Raw genomic sequence first — 22,197 nt, 5'->3', positions numbered from 1 at the left:
TTTCTAGCTCATACGCATTTTGACGTGTCGTATAAGCTACACTTGCAACTGATGATACAATGATGGCATTCCCCGCTTTTAATTATTTAGTGGACATTTACGGAGTGAAACAAATAATAGTATACTAAAGCTGAAACTGTTGTGATGATGTCCGTTGGCTTGAAGTCTTCCGATATTGTAAAGAATTTATCGAGTCTAGACTTTGAAGTTGGTTTAGCAGAAGTTTCTAATGACCCGTAAGTTCTGGGTGTTGAGAGTCTGGTTGTCAAGTGCTGTTACTAAGTGTGCATTATAAAGAGATCTGTTGTTTGTAGATAAACCAGATAATAAATTAGCGTTGACTTAAGTGTTATATTGCTTGAATACAAAGCGACATTCACTAACTACATACCCTTTCGTAAAATAGGGTATGTACTGTGCAGGTACTGATCTTTTAAATTTTATTTTATTCCCGGCACCCCTTGCCACCACCCCCAGCACCAGATGGTAAGATGCTGGACAAAGATGTTTAGACTACTGTGAAGGAAGCACCTGACCTTCAGATGTTGTAAGGTCAAGTGCTCCAATTACTACTGGGCTGCCACAGATGGATCTAGCTCCACGTAAGCAGACCGCAGTAAGGAAAAGCTAATGGAACACTGCCAGCCAGCCTGTGTGGGGACATGACAAAGTAGTCAAACCTCCACACAGGAAACACACAAGAAACTGGTTACTCTTGTAGTTGGTACATAGCAAGCAAGCACTTTATAAAAGTTTTTGAATGGTCAAATTACCTATGGGTGGGGCGATTCTTAAGGTCAAGTAGGGCACTGTTCTTCCTATGCCTGGTTATGATAGGTGCTTTGGCAAGACACTACTCAAGTACTATCTGGCAGTTATTGAATCAAACAATTGAGATAAAATTTCAGTGATCATAATTTTTGATCCTATTTGCTATTTTTGCAAATGGCAGAGTGAAACCGGCTACTTATTTTATACACAGCAAAATTAATTTGCTGTTTACATTGTAGAATTGTCTATCGGAACGATACTTGCAGCATATGCACACACATGCACACACAAACTTAAGGAGATTATCCATATATAGTAGTACATTTTGTTGTATACAATATGTATGGTTATGTTATGTATAGTTCCAGTTGACTGATGGATATTCTTTTCCTTTTTCTGATGGACTTACTGCAAAATTTTACCACAATGTCATCATTTAAAGTGTTTGTAGTCTCATAATGAAACCATGGCTGTTCAGGCTTATCACCGACACATTCAGTGTCATTACGTGTGCACACCAGTTTGCTACTCCATAGAGGCTGTTCAGCATTGAGACTCCTGTTATCGTCATCGCAATAGTAATTGTCTCCAACAAAACTAGGAGGTTGAATTGCACTAGAATTCCTGCCAGGACAGTTACTGCCCCTCCTGTTGGTGTTGCTGCGTCCAATAGCATATGTCCACACATGCTTCTTTGGGTTACTGTCTATTAAGATAGATATTCCATCAACATAATGGTCCTCAATTGAAGCCGTTGAGTTTTTAAATGCATTCATATTTCTATCGGTGTATGCACCAACACGTCCACAGATCTCTGTATAACTTCTGTTGTTAGTTGGAAATGTGATTGATGTACAATTTGTTGCTGCCTTTATTTGACAAGTATACCCTGTGGATTGGTTGTGTGGTTTTACTGAGAAGTTAGTAATTAATTTCACACAGTCTTCCACACTACTCTCATTAGTAATAACAATATTAGCTATTTTAGTCCATGGTGAGCTGTTACCACAATGTTCTAGTTGGCCCATATGGCAGTATTGCTGTGTAATATTGTTACCATCTAATATCCAGTAATATCCTGATCTGTTGTGAGCTTCTTCATTCTGCTGGTAGATCTCTGTACAAGAATGTCCCAGGATAAAGGAAGGTCCCAAATCATAATCTGAACAGTGCTGATTCTTGCTCATTACTATTGAACTGACGCTCACTACTAACGCTACCACTGCTACGGCTCTAGTAGTACAGGCCATCGTGACTAGAGTGTGGACTGTGATTAGTTACTAGTTATTTGTAGTTGTAGTTAACAGTTGTAAGACCATCTGGGACGGTTTAATTTAACCTCAGTACTTGATGACCAGTGTTGTATTGCTGCTGTTTATTAATTAATTGCTATCATAGATGTCAGTGTATTGTTACTGTATTATTATTGTTAACCTGATATGTAGTGTGTATCACCAGTTGTTGGCTGCATGGCACCCCTGTCCCTGACTATGTGGTGTAGACCAGGCAGAGTCAGTATTAGTCTTGTAGGCTAACAAGAGGGAGTCAGTGTATACATTTCATAGAAGTTACTCAATATTACCTAAGATATTTGCTGCCTTTCCACCTTTCCCAACTGAAGTTTCTAATTGGTTACTTGACCAGGCGGATAGGCAGCTTGTATAGTGTACATGTGTGTTGTGTTGTGGTGCATATGTGTTCTTGTGCTGTCCTTTGTGAAGCCACAAATCATCTCATGAACATGTACAGTCTGTTGGCGTTCACCTGTTCACCTGAGTCCTCGTTTCTTGTTAATAACTCTTGTTACAAGGGCCAGCTGCTCAAACTTTAGTACAGTGAAACCTCACTTAGTGGCCACCTCATTATAGTGGCCAGGTCTAGCAAGTCAAACATATTTTCCATTATATTACATGTATTTAATTTCCATTAATAGGGCCACCTCATTATTAAGGCCAGTGGCCACATACTACAGGACCAAACTGGTAAAACTAATACAATGTTCCCTCAGTAAAGAGGCCAAAATGAGGAGGCAGTCAAGGTATCACTGCAAAAGTTGCATATTTTTACTACTGAAAGCTGTACCCAGTATTCTGACAGTATGCTTTTCTAACCATTATGTCTCAAGTAATGCTGGAATAATTGGTACAGTGTATATTCCTACTTTTCTCTGTGATAAATTCTACATAGTGTGTTTAGATCAATTGTAATTGCTGTTACAGCTAGGCAGTGGTTGGTTTGTTTAAAATCTCGTATAGGTTGTTGAAAACTTCAATAATAAGGCCACTTTGTTATATGGCCACATTAATGAGGTTTTCGGTAATAGTAATAGGGCCACTTTATCATGTGTCCCATAGGTGGCCCTGTTAACAAGGTTTCACTGTAGCATTGTGAAGCCCTTGAAATGCCAGAACTGTTAATCAAAAAAGCGCTTTGATGCAGACAAGAACAAGTGAGTTATGAGGCTTCAAAAATATCCCATACATTTAGTATGGAGATTCACATGGGCAAACATGTTTACAATATGAAAACATGCTTGTTCCTGTACAAAACCATTGGGAGTGAACACATGTTCACCTTTTGATATTACTATATTTGGTGGGGGTACTGACTATAGTATAACATGTGGTGCAGGGGCTGATCCAGGGGGGGTGGATGGGGTGGCTAGCCACCCACCCTGGATTAAACTATATATCACGGCATGCAAATTAAGCATTAACAGCTCATACTAATCATATAAAACACTACTTGTACACATTTTTCTGCTATGTTTAGTTGCAAACTCTTTACATATTTGTTCAACATTCAGTTGAAAGCTAAATCCTTGCATTGCTAACACCCCAAGGTTGCCCAGTCTTTCATCCGTCATAGTGGTGCGCAACCACAAATGAATTTGCCTGAGACAAGAAAAGGTCCTTTCTGCTTCAGTGCTTCCAATCGGAAGTATTACCAATATGCACAGGAGTTCTCTTATATTGGGGAAGAATATTGGATCTGCATCTTCACTCAGCAAGTGAGTTATAGACTTCTCCTTTAAAGTGGCATGGAATTTATTGCAGTGAGCTTTCCATCTAGCAAGTTCACTGTCAAGGTCATCTTCTGCTGGTAGCAAATGACTCCATTTAGATTTTAAGATGGTACACAGTTGATGTTCGTCTTTTGTGGTAATTACAGTGGGCACCAATGCACACAGTTCATAATGTGCTCGTGTATCTACAGAAAATCTGGCTTCCAATTCACTTATAATTGAGTCTAACAAAGGAATGGTAATTGTCACTCTCCAGTAATCAGTTGGTGAGCTTACTGTAGGGTTTGGTCTAGTTTGACGGCCTCTTATAACACGGGGCATACTTTCGCTGCTGCTAATATCCCTGCATAGATTTAGAGCTTTATGATAAATTCTATTATGTTCAGCATTTACATTTTCACGAAGTTGCTTGTAATGCTCCTTGACTTCATCAACTTTTTTAAAACCAAAGTATACCTCTTGTAGTCTACCTTGTAAACATTCTGCAATTGGTTTAATCGGCTCCAATAATTCTTTTGATAGCAAAAATGCAACCACGTGCTCAAAGCTAGTAAAAATGTGCTTCAAACCATTAGCAGTGCTACGAGATTCAGAATCCCAGTTCCAAGTATTTCCATCAGGATAAATTTCATTGTCATCATCAGCAGGTGAACAAATATGTTCCCAAGTCTTAATAAGGTAAGGATACAATTCTAAAATTGTGGTGAAAGTATTATGCCGTTCAACCCATCTTGTTTTACACAGCCCATTTATCTTAGATTTCCTGGCAGATGGACACAAGCGCTGAATTATGTGTTCAAGAAACCGTTGTCTCTTTGGAGAGTTGTGGAAGTATAAGAACGCCTGATGACAGTTATCAATCATATTTTTTACAGCTTGAACCTTTGAAGAATGGCATATTACTAGATTCAAACTATGCAGGCAGCAACCTTGAAATTCTGCATCTGGTGCATTATTCTTTATATGTGCTTGTACACCAGAATTTGAAGAGCTCATGGAAGCTGTTGTATCGTATGCCTGCCCTCGGCAATTTTTAACATCAATTTCATGTTTTTGTAAAACTTGCAAGATGCCATCTGCAATGCTTTTCCCAGTTATCCTCTGAAGAAAATGGAAGTCAAGTAACACTTCGTGCTTTATTGGCTTCACACGAAAATTTTCATTATCAATTTCCAAGAACCTTAAGCAAACCGACAAAATCTCCTTACCATGAGATGTAGCTTCATCAGCAATTAATGAAAAATGTGGACACTTCTGTATGCAGGTTCGATAAAATGCACGAATTTGGTCAGCAGCTATTTCCAGTATCTCGTTTTGAACGGTCTTACTGGTATATTTTGCATTCTTTGGACCAAGTATTAAGTGTTCGCTCAGTGCTTTATTGTTCTTTGCCAGCAATCTAAGTATGGCAATGAAATTTCCTTCATTTCTTAATGGCTCCTGTGTAAAGTTCACCTTATCCTGATTGTGACCTTGGAGAGAAATTCGTTGCTTTGCACACAATAATACTGTCTCAGCAATTGTTGGCAATACTTCAGTATTAAATTTAAAATTCTTAGAGCTTTTATCAATTAACTGACTATCGATTCTTGATTCAGGATTAGCCCACCTTCTTGTAAATTCAAAGGCATGATCTACTGCTCTCAAATGATATGCATGTTTGGCATGCCTCTCCATCAACTCCTTGGATTTGTTGTAATTCTTGAAGGGCGTACACACAAATGCACCGAGATGTGTCTTTTCACTGTCAGTTAAAAACAAAATGCAGGGCAAACACCATCCTCCTTGACTATTCTCCAAACCATAACGTAACCATTTGTAATCTTGAAGCCATCGAGATTGAAAAGTTATCTGTTTTCTTTTCCTTCCTCCAGAAACAGTGAAGTAGACTGTGTCAAAATCAGTGCTCCTTAGATTGCTTTGTGATGAAGTAATCAATTCATATTTTTCATGATCTTTTATTATTCTTGATCTACTAATGGCCACTTGCAGAATATCACTAGATTCTGAGTTAGATACAAAGTTCACGTTAGGATAAGATGGCTCACCATTGCTATTAAATTCAACAGGATCACTATCATGGAAAGTTTCTGGTGCAACCTCACGGCAAAGCTCACCAGTTGATTGTTGAAGGCTCACTGTCAAATTATCTGGCCAGTTAGCTGCTTCAATGAAATCCGCATTAACTCTAATACTTTCAGTAGTGGAAGGGGTAGCCTCTGTCTCTTCATTTATGCCCTGAGATTGACATTCATTCCCATCACTGTCATTGTTGATACCACTTTCATTAGTGATTGTGACTGGAGTTTCACTTCCAGACTCAGTCTCATTGTCAATCAAACCTTCTTCCCCAACTTCACTGTCACTGTTACTTCCATCAGTAGTAAGGGTTTCACTTAGAGGATTCTGTCCTTGTTGGGCTATAACTTTTGATCTAAAATAATCTAAAATAGACCTGGACATCTGTACAAACTAGCACATGGCATCTACACTAACAGTGCACTTTATTTGAAGCAAAACCTTCAGGTGGACATTTATTATTATGGTTTTGTTCATTTACAGCTGCAGTTGTTAAATGGACATAATAGCACAGCTGCCAACAAGTTTTTAAACTATATGCTGTAGCTAGCTTTACAGTGTTTCTTCTAAACAGCTAGTACACTGTCTGAAATTCTAGCTAGTAGCTACATACAATTGTTCTTTTCAGTCAAAATCACTTCCAGATTCAATCTAATTCTTTGGTGGATTCAGGGTGGAGGGAAGGGGGCTACGGTAAAACTTTTGTTCTTATACAGTAACTGTTAGCTGCTACTGCTTTTCTTAGCTGCTACTGCTCTAACTACACTACAGTGTACAGATACAATTTATCCTAAAGGGACCCTTTTAGGATATTGTATCTGTACACTATAGTGTAGTTAGGGCAGTAGCAGTAGCAGCCAACAGTTACTGTATAAGAACAAAAGTTTTGAAACTAAGTAAAATTTGATCTAAATAGCATGTTTTGAACACCTAATTTTAAAAATTTTCCTGGGGGGGCATGCCCCCAGACCCCCCTAGACAGCTCGTGCTTCGCACTTCGCTAAGCGTGCTCCGCACGCTGTCTGCAGTCACCTCTCTCACCAGTGTATAGCTACACCCTTACTGCACATGTAAAGCTTGTGAACTAAGCCAGCCACCCCCTTTCATTTATTCCTGGATCAGCCCCTGTGGTGATGTGTGAAGTCCATTCTGTGGTTCATTTGATATGTGGTATTGTGGTAATTTATTGTGTAGGGGATTATTGCCTCTTAGAATGAAGAGCTATGCTCACTCCATCACTGTGTGTGCTCAAAGGTGAGTAGTCTGTGTGTAGTACTTGTAGTGTGTGTAATGTAGTGTGGTGTGTCTGTCTGTCTGTCTGTAGTGTAGTTCATGTGTGAGTGTTTGTGCCCGCGTGCATCCGTTTTATACATGTATGTAGCGTAGTGTGTGTGTGTGTGCGTGCGTGCGTGCGTGTGCACATGTGTGTGTGTGTGTGTGCGTGCACGCGCGCGTGTGTGTGTGTGTGTGTGTGTGAAAGTCAGGATTCCCTTGCATTGACTTAATTGTGGGACTTCCGACATGCATACAGATTGTACACTGTATGGATCAGGTCATCGGGTTTCTACTATTGTTCGTGGTCCATCCACCTTCCTAGGTGGTGTTTATTGAATAAATTACTTGTAAGTAGGTTACCCAATATCCCATGGCTAAGCAGGCAGATACTTCCCTGGGACGAGGATGAAGATCTCTAGACAGGCAGTCAAGCAAAAGAATGTGTGTGCACGCATGTGTGTGCACGCATGTGTGTGCACGCATGTGTGTGTGCATGTACATGTACGTGCCACTTTGTTGGTGTCGTTTCCTTGAACAAGAAACTTTACTCACATTAATCCAGTCTACTCAGCTGTTTAAATGGTGACCTGGTGTCAACTGGGGAAGCAGCCCACCCAGCTGTAACATCAATGGGTACCTGGTATTAACTGGGGAAACAAATACCTAATTGTCCTTGTCTTGCTTAGCGGTGTTGAGGTCGTTATGGAACTTTGGGTTCTGCGCCATGAGATCTGGACAGTCCTCCTGTGGGTTACTAGTCCTCCTGTGGGTTACTAGCCCTGCCCCAGGAGTATTTGCCTGCACAAGGCTCAAGCGTCTGAGTGGTGCACAAGCATCCCAGTGCTGGTTTGCTGGGCAGCGATAGCTCTGTTTCGTACGGCTGCCATAGGCTTTACTTTTACTTTTTGTGTGTGTGTGCATGCATGCGTGTGTGTGTGTGTGCATGCATGCGTGTGTGTGTGTGTGTGAGTGCGCGTGTGTTACAGCTGGGGAAGCAGCCCACCCAGCTGTAATGTCAATGGGTACCTGGTATTAACTGGGAAAGCAAATGTCAACTGTCCATGTCTCACACATCAGGTGAAGGACCAGGTAGCCCACACCTTCACCTATATAGTCTCCTCTGGGTTACTAGTCCTGCCCCAGGAGGATTTGCCTGCCCTGACACCTAGCACCTGAGTAGCGCACAGGTGCCCCAGTGCTGATTCACTGGATAGACTTAACTGTGCCAGCATGGCAAACTGAAGGCTTTACTTTTTGCTTTGTGTGTGTGTGTGCGTGTTGGTGGTGTGTGCATTGTGTGATGTGAGTGTGTACAATGTATACAGAAGTATGTATGTCACTTGTTCCAAATTTAGTGTCTACATCATTTCATTGTTGAATGACGTTCTTGAACATGCAGCAAAACAGGCAAGTGGCTATCAGTACTGTATTATCCTTAATTTCTGGTGGTATTTTTAAATATTATGGTAGTCTATCAGCATAATTATTTTATTATTTCACATATCCCTTATAGTCAAGGGCTGTGCCTGTTAACTACGTGTACAGGGTTGGGTTTATTGGATGTGGTCGTCTTGGCAACCTTATCATCAAGTGTCTACTACACTACAGTAAGTGTTATGAGGTCATATTACCCTTAATGATGTCATGTGATCCATTGATGATATCATCACATGGTCATGTGAGACCACTGGTCATACATCATCTAGTTGATTTCAGGTTGCTTGTGAAATGCAAATGAACAATTCACACAAGGTCATGAAATATACCTTAGCTATGTATTGGGCCTAGCCACTATAAAAGATAGTCTTGCTATAAAGTACAGATTTCACTCAAATGCACAAACTACATACATGCATAAGTATCACAGTTTCAATAAACACAGGGATATTGATATAACAGATATTATCCATCATTACATTCAAGATCTTCATGCGCTACTGTAAAGTGTATAATCTTCACAAATGTGGCCATCTGTAATAAACAAAACTCTGAGGGGTCTGGTTACACAGACTACACTATAGTACATACACGCTGAACTGAACTTTTTTCTACTTTAGCTGTTTTCTTAGCTAATCTCAGGGCTCAGCTCAACTTGTACAAACTATACAAGGTACTGTATATACCTTGTATATTGGTGGGGCTTTTGTGAGGTACGTACTGTACTCGTGTAACAATTTGTATTTAGTTTGTGTCACTTTAAGTATGCTGCTCAAGTTGTTTTACAATGTTTAGAGGTGCACCAATATGATATTAGCTGATACACATACCAATAACCAATATAGAAATAATATTATCAAGCCAATAAACCAGAGGAGGGTGGAAGCGATTTAAGCACCATTAAAATGAATTATGCAAAACCTATCAGTTTCTGGATGAACTAAAATGTGTGGATGATGTAACAAAGTGTGGCATCATTGTTTGGTTTAGAATATAAATACCTTGCTAGCGATAGTATTGTTATGCACGAAATATTGTTCCGCCAGTTTTTCCTAGAAAACTAAGTGCTTTTACAGAACAAATCTTAATCCTTACACGAAGCACAACCAAAATATCTAGCGATCATCAGTGATCACTACCAGTCACTAGTTTTGTATTGGGACTATTAAGGTTCAAATGATTAAACTATGCAATTAAGGTAATATTTTCAAATAACACCTGAAGCGCTTCCGCCCTCCTCTGCCAATAAACAAAGCTGATCCAATATGGTAGCATAGACTTTTTCTCAAGCAATTTTCTTTATAAATTCAGTGATAGTGTGGGACTTAAATTGGTTATCAGCTATAGTGGATTGGCCATATTTGTAAACAACCAGCAGATACAAGTTTTTTCGAAGCATTACCCAGCTAGCAACACTTGATAACTTTGTAATGTCAGCTGTTGATAGCCGATCCAATATCAGTACACACCTTTAACAATGTTGTTATGAGACAACTTGTTAATAAACACCACATGATCTCAAATACTGTCTGTATACCTAGAAATTTTAGCAGTATGTATATTTCACAGTTATGTACTTCATCAGGATTTTCACGTTTTAAATTTCATAGACTTAGCCCAGAATTTTTGCGTTTTAATTTCACACATCGAATTGAAGATTTTTGTTCTCTACTACACAGCTACGAAGCGTCATAAAGCGTGTAAGAACCAAGTAGCACAGTGGCAGCAATCTCTGTGTGAGGTCTTGCAGCAGGCCAGCTTCTTTCGTGAACCATGCCCACTTGAATATGGGAAATGAGTGATATTGTTTGTAAGCATATGTGGAGTCTACATATGCCTACTGTCACATGCCAAGAGCCATGATACTTTCAATATAGTGATTCTAAGTTTCATAAATTTCACATGATGAAGTTTCACGCTAGTCTTGCTAACCGTGAAAACCGTGAAGTTACGTACCACAAAAAATTTCAGGTATATAGTATTAGTTCAACCATAGATATTAGAGTACAGGGATTAGAAACTAGTGCGCGCCCTGAAACACTCCGCTGTTGGTGAATTCATGAGGCCAAAATGGTGTCTTCTGCTCTGGACTACTTTCTACGGGCGTGGAGTATTTCATGACAATCTCTTTATGTTTTACAAGTACTAGGCAAACTCCTATTGTAAGTCTTGTTGTGAGTTTTTGCCGCCATCAATCATTTTAATCTCAGTCGACACGATTTTTTTGTGTACCTGTTGTGTTCATGGTAAGTTCACTTTCGACTGGCAAACAATGCCACAGTAACCCTAAAGTAACATAGTTTTGCATGGTGTACTTCATTTTATTATTCCGCTTGATTAATGCTCTTTGGCAGTCTCATCTCGGTTCTTTAAAATACTACTCCATGATTTATCAACTTCAACACAAGCGCTGTTATGCGAGAAACATCTTTCAGTGGTACTGTGCAAAACTTCAAAGTATTGCGAAGACTTCAGCACTATTTCCCCAGTGGAACTAGACTTCTGTTCTTCGTAACAGGTAGACAAAAAACGGAGGTACCCATTGATGATCAAAATCGTAAATGGCGATGAAAACCACCCAAGACGATTAAACAACAGAAGCCAGAAGCATTAAAAGTCTTGTATATCAACTAAAATACCACAAGGTGGTTGAAATCAACTGTAAGACGACTAAACCACAAACTTCCATCCTGTCCGCATGGATTTAATCAATACCGAGGAGTGCTTCAACCACAATCAATGGTAGATATACACGGCGCGCGCTCGGTTGCCTATCCCTTCTCTCTAATATCTATGGTTCAACCCGGCCCACGGCTTTACCATATTTCAAATTGCTTGCAGAATAAGTATAAACAAACAAAACACTGTCATGTGTAATTTCACATGAGAATTTGGTGAATATTCATGTATTTAGACTACACTAAATTTTTTTTGCTGGCGAGCTGATAGCTTCGACACTTGCTAGTTATAATATTTGTATTATGGATCAGTTGTTTCAACAAGTTTTTTATTATTATTTTTTTACACTTTTACAAGAAACCTTGAAAACATGGTAGCTGACAAGTATTCTAATGTATAGCCATGCCTTATCCATCGCAAGGCTGTCACAAATGGCCACCTCAACATGATACACAAATTTCCTAGTCAAGTCACACTTTTATAAATGTCACGGCCTGATCTGTTTCATCATTAGCCCTGAGAGAGAGAGACGTCTTGTTTTGTTAAGACAAAATACAACTTAAGTACAGGGGTCTAGATTCTAGGGGTACCAAGTACTGGATGGACAGTACAGGGACCCTGGCAAGACTTACACTATAGTATGTTCACGTTGAGCTGAATCCTGAAAAACAGCTAAAAATCAAAAGTGGATTTTTTCTCAACAGAGTTAGCATTTCAGCTAACCAGATAATTATTGGTAACAGCAAAGGTGTCAACAACAGACACGTACGGTTTGGCTCCATTACAAGTTCAGGAAAGGGTTGTAATGGACACTGTACTTATATGGCTTCCCCATAGGAAATGTATTGTGAAAATTTTGATTGGCCATAAATATGTCAAACATTTGAACAAGAAGATTTTGAAATATTTTTAGCGGATCAACCAGTACTACAAATGAGCCAAATTTCAAGATCATGTGTAATTGCATCAATGAGTTATTAAATTTTTTTGAGGATTCAGCTCAACGTGAACGTACTATATTAAATTACAATACAAAAATAATAATTATAGCATGCAGAAAAGTTCAGTTCAGGCAAACCGATAGATCCCAGTCCGGGGAGGCTCGATCTAGAATTAAAAATTCTGTATGAACAGGAGACAGCAATGCGAGCAGCCTGCTCAAACAGGGATTTTAAAGTCTTCTTTGCCACTTCACAAGCATTGGCTACTTGGGCAATTGTGTCTGGCATAAAATGGCCTAAACAATCAATCTCAATGGAAATGAGATTGACAGATAAGCCAGAAAGCTGTTAGCTATACCGGTCTTCCTTCCTAGCTCTAACAGCCAAAAGATGTTGCTGGGTATCAGTGGGAATAGTTAGTTCAAACAAACAGATGGAATTATTGGAAACTAAAACCAAGTCAGGTCTGCTAAGGGTGGAGGAAAGATTGGTTGGAATAGTGCTGGGAGGGAAGACAGCTAGGCAAAGGGCACATTTAGGGCTAGTAATGATGTTCCACCTAGCCAGGTTCATAGGAGTTGGCAAAGTATCATAACCAGCAAATAGCAAGTTGAAAGCTATTTCTCAAGGAGACCATACATCAATGGCCGTACATCAATCTCTTCCATAAATGACAAGCTTGCTCCAGAGTGACAATGTCTAAAAATTTATTCTGAACAGTTATTGTCTCAAACTTTGACTCCCAATAATCAACATGAGTACAACATAAATCATGACGTGCATGGTTCTTGAATGTAGCAGAGCGAACATTGGCAACTGAAGCCTTAGCAGCAGATAGTCTAAATGTGACAAATAGACTTTCAAATATGAGTACAATTTCATGTGTCAATACATTGTATAGTTGATTTCAGATTGCTTGATTAGTAAGGCTGAAACGAATAGTACGAATATTCGTTATTCGTTCGTTAAGAAATATTTGTATTCGTTAAGAAATATTCATTATTCGTTAAATATTCGTTAATCGGATAATGTACACATTTAACCTTGAAAACATTTTGACAACTGAAAACTGTCATTTTAAAATATAATTTTTCTTCTTAATAATACATGTAAAGGACTTTTCTTTTTTAACATTTAAAGTTTTAGTAGTAATCAAAGTGATTTTGTCCCTTTCAAGCACCTACAGAAAATTCTTAAAGAATAATTCATTAATCCGTTCGTTAATTTGAAGAATATTCGAATACCTAAAATTTAATATTCGTTTCACCTCTATTGATTAGTTATCGAGGTCACATTATAAACAACCATTCACAGAATTCTAGCTTAGTAGCCCTGTCACAGGTTTTTATTCTAGATAATAACCTTCAGACATCATAGGAAATTATTTGTCCAGACCACATCTGATTAATAACCCACTGGATGATCTAGTCTCTTAGTTGTAATGTGACAACAGTCAGACTTGTAGTACTTTAATTTCATTCCTTGTAATCGTTGTGTTCCTGTTGTATACGATTACTGGTCATGTGATTATCAGATTCTGTTTCACCCTGCAGAGATAGTGAAGCCACACTGTATTCTGGTGTCTACAAGGAGACCAGAACTGTTGAAGGAGTTCAGTGACACTGGAGTGATAACTTGCTTTAATAATGGAAAGGTGAATGTTAGTAGTTACAATGGGACCACTCTATTCTGAGCACGTTGGGATCTTGTGTTAGGGATCTTCCCATACTGATTGGCAATGTGTTATTGTGTTTACTAGCCAACATCAGGTTTAAATTTCCTGAGCATGGGAAAGTATCCTGATTCCAGGGGTCTTAATACATACCAGTGGTACAAACAATGCATGTTCCACAGAATCCTTAGAACCTCCATCCCATCCAGGTCTTGTTCTGCATTAAAGCCTTATCATAAAGTTGTGTTCTATTTATACGTACGTGACATGCAGCTTTACAATTAGTAATGGATAGGACAATAGAAATGATCACTTATTGGCCTAATTGGTCATATACTGCGGCCATCAGACTGTCATTGATGAATTACAGAATTAGATTGTGTTGTGTAGAACAATTAGAGCATGACCATAATCATACCCCTGAGATGTGTTACCCAGGTGTGGTAAGTGAGGCTTGTATTACTTAGTGTAGCAGTAATAGAGAAGTTGTTACATCATAACCTCTGTAGTGTATTAATCTGCTGGTTAGGTTTCCAAGTGTATTAGTATTTTCCATTGGTGTACTTAATAATATATGTACGTAACGATTACTAAACAAAAGTTTTTTAGGTAACAGTAATCATCCGGTGGGCTGCTGTTCACAGTTGGAAAGGCTATAAGTGACCAGGTTGTTAAGTGATGGTCTTTTATGCAAATTCTGTTGCATACTTGGTTACTACTTGTTCTGTAGAGATGTGTAATATACTGTATCCTTTACCTAACCTTGTGTCCATCTACAGTATAGCGTTCATCAAACTTGTGTTTGTGTGTTACATTATATAGTACAGTTTATATCACATTAATTTAAATATGATATTGTACTAGTTGTGAAGTTTTAATTGTGTGTGCTCACAATAGGTATGTAACTGTAGCTGTATGGTATGGTTCACACTTGTCTACACACTGTCACTACAGGTTGCTTCATCATGTCCAGTGATGTGTATCTGTTGTCTACCATCACAACTATCAGTAGTGGCTGAGGTTAGTATAATTTGTGTGTGTGTGTGTGCGTGCATGCGTGTGTGTGTGCGTGCGCGTGTGTGTGTGTGTGTGTGTGTGTGTGTGTGTGTGTGTGTGTGTGTGTGTGTGTGTGTGTGTGCATACGTGTGTGTGTGTGCATACGTGTGTGTGTGTGTGTGTGTGTGTGTGTGTGTGTGTGTGTGTGTGTGTGTGTGTGTGTGTACATACGTGTGTGTGTGGTGTATATGTAACCCACACTGTAGTATGTGTAATGTACCACAATGTAGTGTGTGTAGTAGAGTGGCTTAGCTAGCAAAAATGAATGTGCACTTTGTGCAGAAAGTATGAAATTTTGCACATAGTACCTACCTACCATGAAGTGTATTTTGAGATGTGGAGCCATCACAGATTTGACCTTTGGTATCCTCTACAGTTAATTTTATGCTCAAAAATAGTGACCTTTGTCTATATATCACCCATACAACACTCAATTTGTTCAAACTAGGTGCCAAATTGAAGATCTTTATCCAATAAACAAGTTGATACTTGTTGCAAGCTCATAGCATATTCCATTGCAAAGTTATGGTAATTTTTTACCAGCAGCAATTCATATAAATCCAACTGCCCACGCAATTACACTCTTCATCTACATTCTTGTTTGCCACTCAATTTTTGTTATTTTTTTAGCTAATCATGAGCACTGCAGGTAACATATACTACCAAACAGTGGAGAGATATCCAGGGTTGGGGCATGTACCCTCCTTTCTTGTGGTAGTTAAATAAAAGTTCGTAATTATACATATGTTGCTCTATCAACTGTTTTAACTACAATGGGGGTTCTGTAATAGTTTATTTGGGGGGAGGGGGTGCTTTTTTACCCCCCTTTACCCCCTTTGACAAATGAACTCCTTAATCTATAAATCTAAATCTCAGTGAATACGTCTCCAACATCAACTGTAATATTGAATGAAATACATGACACTTGTATTTTTCCTGGTACAATAGCCCAGAACTGTACCTGAGAATACAAGCATGAGATTATTTCTCGTCATTCTCAGGTACTGTAGGTCATTCTCAGGTACTTTAGAGGTTGTAGCTGAGAATTCACCTGAGGGAGTCTAAAATATCCTGGGTGCATGGCATGCCCCTTTAGATGCCATGTGTATAAACTAGCTATGGACACAAAGATCTTTATACTTTATACCATCGTCCCCTATTACTCTCATTGTGACTCCCCTTTAGTCATTTCCTAGATGAACGTCTGACTGATAGTACTGTTTCTAAAACCTGTATACTAAATTTTTATTGCTGTAAAGCTTTGGAAAATACTTTATTTTGAAGTTGTTAGCTTTTTAGCTATACTTGCAAACATGGAACACGTTTTGCTATATAGAACCAAATTGTGAAACACAAATTGTCTAGCTGGTTATGCCCTCAGACTCCACCACATCTTGGGTGTGTGTGTCTCTAAAGGCAAATATATATTTAAGGGGATACAAGATGTTGGTATAGTTCAGGACCATAATCTCCCTATAGTCAGTTCACAAAATTAGCTATCAATACGATATGTTAGATACGTATAAGGCTTTTAAGGCTTTTCAGCAAACGTGACCGATAGTAGTAGCATGTATAACCTTCAGTAGAGTTTTATGCATTAAAATATTATTGTTATATATACAGAAGCAAATTATAGTCATAAACAACCTCAAATTTGAGTTTAATCTGACGACAAAACTACATAAATTATGACGTTTGTTGATTTATCTCACAGCAGTATTGTACATAGCCCCTATGCCTCACTCCTAGATATCTCTCTATGTTTTGGTTGTATATGTAACCTGCAGTGCTCATGGTTGGATTAAAAAAAAATAGGCAAACAAGGAATGTAGATTAAGGGTATAATTGCGTGGGTGGTTGACTTTGCTGCTGGTAAAAGTTACCATAACTTATACTATGAACTTGAAATGAGTATCAACTTGTTTCTTGGATAAAGATCTTCAATTTGGCACCTAGTTTGAACAAATTGAGTGTTGTTGTAGGGGTGATATATAGACAAAGGTCATTATTTTTGAGCATAAAATGAACTGTAGAGGACACCAAAGGTCAAATCTGAGATGGCTCCACATCTCAAAATACACTTCATGGTAGGTAGGTACTATGTGCAAAGTCTCATACTTTCTGCACAAAGTGCACAATATTTCGCTAAGCCGCTCTACTGCGTGTATTTGTGCACTCTACCCCGTGGTGTGTGTGTTGTGTTCTGTGTTTGTACTCATCTCTTCTTCTTACACTTTCCATTGTGTATTATGTCTGCTTTCTCCTCTATTGTTACAGATCCATTGTGAGGACAACACTTATAACTGTTTGTGTACACATTTTTCATTGTGTCTATATTCATATTGTCCCATCACTTCCCATCACATTACTGTGTATGTCATATTATAGAGAAATTTTGGTAACACTTTAGCAAATAGCCACATATTATATGGTGGCGTCAAGCTCAGCCTTTAGCTATAGAAATGATAATCTCAGGTGCTAACTGGTGGGTTTTGTGGGGAATTTCTAGCGATTTGTCAAAATCCCTTCCTCCAAAGTTTCCCTCTAAATGGCCTGTACTCCTTCCTACTCAATCACATTGCCATTGTTGCATTTTTGTTTTTGGTATCTGCTATGTACAGGTGTATGTACTGTAGTGGGTTTTTTACCATTTGTATATTTGTGCTTACTGCGTGTTTGTTTAATCTGATAAGCAGACATACACACATGCAATATACATATACTCACATTTCTCCTTATAGAGTCTACAAGGATACCTATCCCCATCTACCCTAGTATACAGCATAGTGGGAGGTGAGTGTTATACCCTGCTGTCTGTCTGTCCCATCACATCATGTTCGTCCTTATCTAGGGGTCACCCTGCAGCGTCACTGTCAATTACTCCACACCAACTCTGTACTGAGACCATCATTTGTATCTTGACAATATGGCTGAACTTTGCTTGGTGTTGTGTTCCTTATCTAGCTGACTCAGTCATGGCCTAACACTGGCTGGACAGTGGACTCTATTAATAACTATGCCACACAGGTGAGTTTATGAAAGAGAGTGGCTAACTGCCTGTGTAGTCTGTGAAACCCACTGCCACACTTTGTTAATGGTGCCTTATGACAGAAAACTGTTGATATTGTAACCTCTGTATATTTAAGAGAAGTGAGGTGTTGATCTCTACTACTAGTGGCAGTGTGACTACTAATTGTATTACAGTTAGACACTCTCCCTTACTTCCTGATATTATTTAGTGTCTATATGGCAGTATGTTATATGTACAGTATATATCAGTTCAACTATCAAGTGTTTAACATGTTGTTCAATTACTCTAATAGAATATACACCTGTTTACTAAAAACTCTAATTGAATAGTCACCAACACTGTTTTGATGGGACACGTGTACAATTTGATGTAATATGTCAGCTCTTGGGTTGAATAATGCAGAATGCTGTTTCTTTATAACGTAAAATGTTTACATATAAAACTTTATCGAAAAACATGATTAGCCTGCCTGCTATAAAAGAATAGTAAAAAATTTTTTGGTCAAGAGTTTCTAGCAATTATAGACCCATTAGTTTGGCATTCGCTAAAACCCGGAACAGACCGGACCAGAATTTTATTATTGAGGAGCGTGTATCCAACTAAAATAAATTTAGGTGTGCTTGCAAGGGATACAGGACGTGCACTCTGCTCTTCGTTTGCACTCAGGGCACGATTCTCCACTGATCGCCAGAGTGGCTGATGGTGAAATATAGTCGTATACTGGTATATATATAACGTTTACGAAACAGAAATGTAGTGTATTACATGGACTCGATACTCTCACCGTAACTAACAATGGCGGTGAGATACAAGCTAGCTAAGACTGGTCACAGATAATATACCTGGACTGATCTACATACTGTTTGCAAGGAAATTTAGACGTAAGAAAAATTTTACGAATTTGACGAATCGGTTTGATTAGTCAAATTTTTCTTACGTCTAAATTTCCTTGCGTACGGTATATATACAGATCAGTCCAGTTAGCTATATTATCTATGACCAGTCTTAGCTAGCTTGTATCTTGCTGCCATTGTTGGCTACGGTGAGAGTATTGAGTCCTTGTAATATACTGCATTTCCATTTCGCAAACGTGTATATATACCAGTATACGACTATATTTGCTTCGAAATCACCATCAGTCACTCTGGCGATCAGTGGAGAATCGTGCAAATGAAGAGCAGAATCCACATCCTGTATCCCTTGCAAGCGCACCTAATTGGTTGGATACACGCTCCTCAACAATAAAATTCTGGTCCAGTCCGGTCCGTTCCGGGTTTTAACTAACACCCATTAGTTTACAGATGCTCCTACAAAGTTATGTGCATTGTGTCTTGACAAACTTCTGTAGTTCAGAAACTAAAGAAGTGAATTAAACAATGATGGCTTGTTACTGATTGCACTTGCTAGTTTGTGGTCTAGAAGCTTTCCATGATATGGTTCAATAAGTGATATGATTATGTTTACCTTTGTTCAACTAGATCTCATCCAGACACAAAACCCTAATCTCTAACAAAAGAGCACCAGGTAGTGCTCTAGTAGTGCTCATATAACATGATTTAACATAATGTACATATTGTGAGAAGTTGATGGTTGATAGGTCATGCATAATAGACACACCAGATAATGTGCGTCATGAATATTTTGTTGATAGCCTCTATCACAGTTCTCACCATTCACAGGTTACTACACTACTACAGAAACAAGAAGTGATCTCTCTCACATGTCCCCAGCTACCTGTTGGTGTGTATATATGTGTTATGGCATGTGTAGTGTGTGTGTGTGTGTGTGTGTGTGTGTGGTGTGTACGTGTGCATGTGTGTAGTGTGTACGTGTGCGTGTGTGTGTGTGTGTGTGTGAGTGAGTGAGTGAGTGAGTGAGTGAGTGAGTGAGTGAGTGAGTGAGTGAGTGAGTGAGTGAGTGAGTGAGTGAGTGAGTGAGTGAGTGAGTGAGTGAGTGAGTGAGTGAGTGAGTGAGTGAGTGAGTGAGTGAGTGAGTGTGGAGAGAGTGTGTGTGGACTGTGTGTTACATTGGTACAGTGATTTGTTTTGTTCTCATCACAAGTCTGACATCTCTGTTAAGTGAATCCCATAAGTGTACATCACAGGTGAAATGGAGGTATGTAGCATTATAGGGAAGAGTACAATGTAACAAAGCCATGTGAAATACAGCAATGCCTCAGTTATTCGAACCCCTTGGGACCAAGGGTGGTTCATAAGTCTGAAAAGTCCATATCTCTGAAACTGTGTATAAAATAACCTTAAAATAGCATAATCAATTTTTTTTAAATTTTAATTATCAGTATTTTAACTACCCTAATAGAACAGTCACTACTCTAATAGAGCAGCCATTTCCATAGTTTGGTTAACCGAGAATCCAGATAAGTGGAGTCTGGATAACTGAGGTTCCACTGTATGTAGGGAGGTACTGTATAATGGAAATATTGGTAAGTCAAAAATTCGACAACACACTTGTTTGCATCATTTTTAATTTGACGAAACCTTTAAGTGGCGCACACATATTTTCAGGGATATAATGAGTTAGACTGCACATATTCCTGGATAAATATGCTCTCAGATGATTCCTGTGTCCAAGATTATGATGACTTAAGAATTCTGGTGTTTAGAACAGAAGCTGGAAATTCCAGCAACTCATAATGGGTCGGAAGACGTGCCGTCCATGATAGCTAGCTACCATGGACGGTATGTCCGTGGTAGTAATGTGCAAGTCAGCCCATTGAAACTTTTGATACCCCATATGCTGCAGAGTAATGCTTTGCTGCATTAATGGTGGTGCTGTTTTTCAATATCATACTTTCCCATTTCATCATGCTACTTACTGTGTGTGATTCATTAAACTGGGATTGACTATATTTGGTGTCATTTTAATTTGGTAGTATGCTTTAAATTTGCCAAACCACCGAATTAAACTCACCGTCAAATTTTCCATGTAGACGTTAATCAATATGTTTTAAAGTCATTACAATTCATCATATTTCTGAGACATCCCTCTGAACTTTTTGTAATTATTATCAAACTAACAACAGTTGTGTAGGCAATAATTATGTCTGGAGTTATACTACTGGTCCTTTTTGTCTCTCTCAGATGAATCAGATAACTCGATGGTTGTTCAGGTGTTTCTTGCGACACTTAATCTTCTCACCAGCTTGGGTATTGGTAGAGAGTTGGCTGTAAGGTATGGTAATCAATAAATTATTTGATAAGTTATATAGTGTCCTGACTAAATAGTATACTGTTGGCTTGTTGGTACATATACAAATCAAAAACAGTCAACGTGTATTATATGTACTGTTAAGCAACTGACTGTTTAATTAGAGTATTTGTTTGTGTTTTCTATTTAGGTAAATATATTGGCTCTCAGAATGTTATGGTAGTGACCATTTTGATTGCAATTTTAATTTTGCCATAAAGTTTGAGGTTTGGGAAATTTATGAGGGAAATGTTTTAGGGATGTACAACAAAGTGCCTACTGTTTTTCTGAAGATAACTGGTATTGAATAATGGCCTCTTACAAGTAATTGATACAGGGCTTAATTTTTATAATATTTCATTGTAGAATCACTACATTTAAGATGTTCAAGGAAGATAGTTACACTTCACAGATACAGGAGGCAATGGCTACGGACAAGCTGTTGAGTACAGAGTGAGCCGATATCATGTGTGGACCTTGAGTAACCACCCACCTTCTACAGGAGATTACAACTACCGCTGTTACCTCTCAATAAGAACATGTACAATTTGCAGAAAGTGGTGTGTTCCGAAGATGTGTATGGCAGCTTTATGGAGCAGTTTAAACGAATGATGTCAATAGAAACTAAACTATCAGATCATTCTATGTAGTCACCGGAATATGTACAATACAGCAGCTCAGAATGTAAACAGAACCATACAAAGAGTGCAGTGTAATACATATCAAAACCTATTCTGTGTGATGGTGTATAAATTGGATTAAGACTGCCAGGGCTCTTTGTGCTGGAGTATAGCTACAGCTAAAATTGTAAAAGTATAGGGATACTAATGCCATAGATACAGCATTTTTATGCCTCAGAACTCTATCAGAGCTTATAATCTCAACAGTGTAGCCAACTAATTGATGACATCACAAGCCGCACCACCCCCTCATAGTTAATGATCTTTTACAAAGTAAATTACAAGTGTCATGTGATCTCTACAAAATTGAAACAGTTGGATCTGAGCAACAATGGGCATGGCCT

At 38.6% G+C, this 22,197-nt stretch overlaps 2 protein-coding genes across 2 annotated transcripts; one reads left to right on the top strand and one right to left on the bottom strand.

The window, feature by feature from the left end:
* Window positions 1–93: 93 nt before the first annotated feature.
* On the top strand, window positions 94–21,965 carry LOC136265846 (NADP-dependent oxidoreductase domain-containing protein 1-like). Its single transcript, XM_066060778.1, has 13 exons — window positions 94–236; window positions 7,070–7,129; window positions 8,506–8,557; window positions 8,664–8,757; window positions 13,761–13,861; window positions 14,834–14,899; window positions 17,677–17,728; window positions 17,787–17,848; window positions 17,909–17,962; window positions 19,646–19,706; window positions 21,068–21,158; window positions 21,540–21,626; window positions 21,676–21,965. Exons 1-13 carry the CDS (start codon window positions 145–147, stop codon window positions 21,821–21,823), a joined length of 1,020 nt encoding a protein of 339 aa, XP_065916850.1. The 5' UTR covers window positions 94–144; the 3' UTR covers window positions 21,824–21,965.
* On the bottom strand, window positions 3,484–6,995 carry LOC136265845 (52 kDa repressor of the inhibitor of the protein kinase-like). The gene has a single exon (XM_066060777.1). The coding sequence runs from the start codon at window positions 6,257–6,259 to the stop codon at window positions 3,497–3,499; it is 2,763 nt and encodes a 920-aa protein (XP_065916849.1). The 5' UTR covers window positions 6,260–6,995; the 3' UTR covers window positions 3,484–3,496.
* Window positions 21,966–22,197: the final 232 nt, after the last annotated feature.

The sequence above is a fragment of the Dysidea avara genome, chromosome 9, assembly GCF_963678975.1.
Source record: "Dysidea avara chromosome 9, odDysAvar1.4, whole genome shotgun sequence".
Classification (NCBI taxonomy): Eukaryota; Metazoa; Porifera; class Demospongiae; order Dictyoceratida; family Dysideidae; genus Dysidea; species Dysidea avara.
Note: the sequence above shows the minus strand (reverse complement) of the source record. Positions and strands in the feature narration are given on the sequence as shown.

What these genes read in the sequence shown, in the direction of transcription:
- LOC136265846 (XM_066060778.1), top strand. Translation starts at nt 145, where the DNA reads ATGATGTCCGTTGGCTTGAAGTCTTCCGATATTGTAAAGAATTTATCG. An exon ending in ATCACTGTGTGTGCTCAAAG is followed by an intron (nt 7,130 to 8,505) that starts GTGAGTAGTCTG and finishes TTCCAAATTTAG; the next exon opens with TGTCTACATCATTTCATTGT. An exon ending in CAAGTGTCTACTACACTACA is followed by an intron (nt 8,758 to 13,760) that starts GTAAGTGTTATG and finishes TTCACCCTGCAG; the next exon opens with AGATAGTGAAGCCACACTGT.
- LOC136265845 (XM_066060777.1), bottom strand. Translation starts at nt 6,259, where the DNA reads ATGTCCAGGTCTATTTTAGATTATTTTAGATCAAAAGTTATAGCCCAA.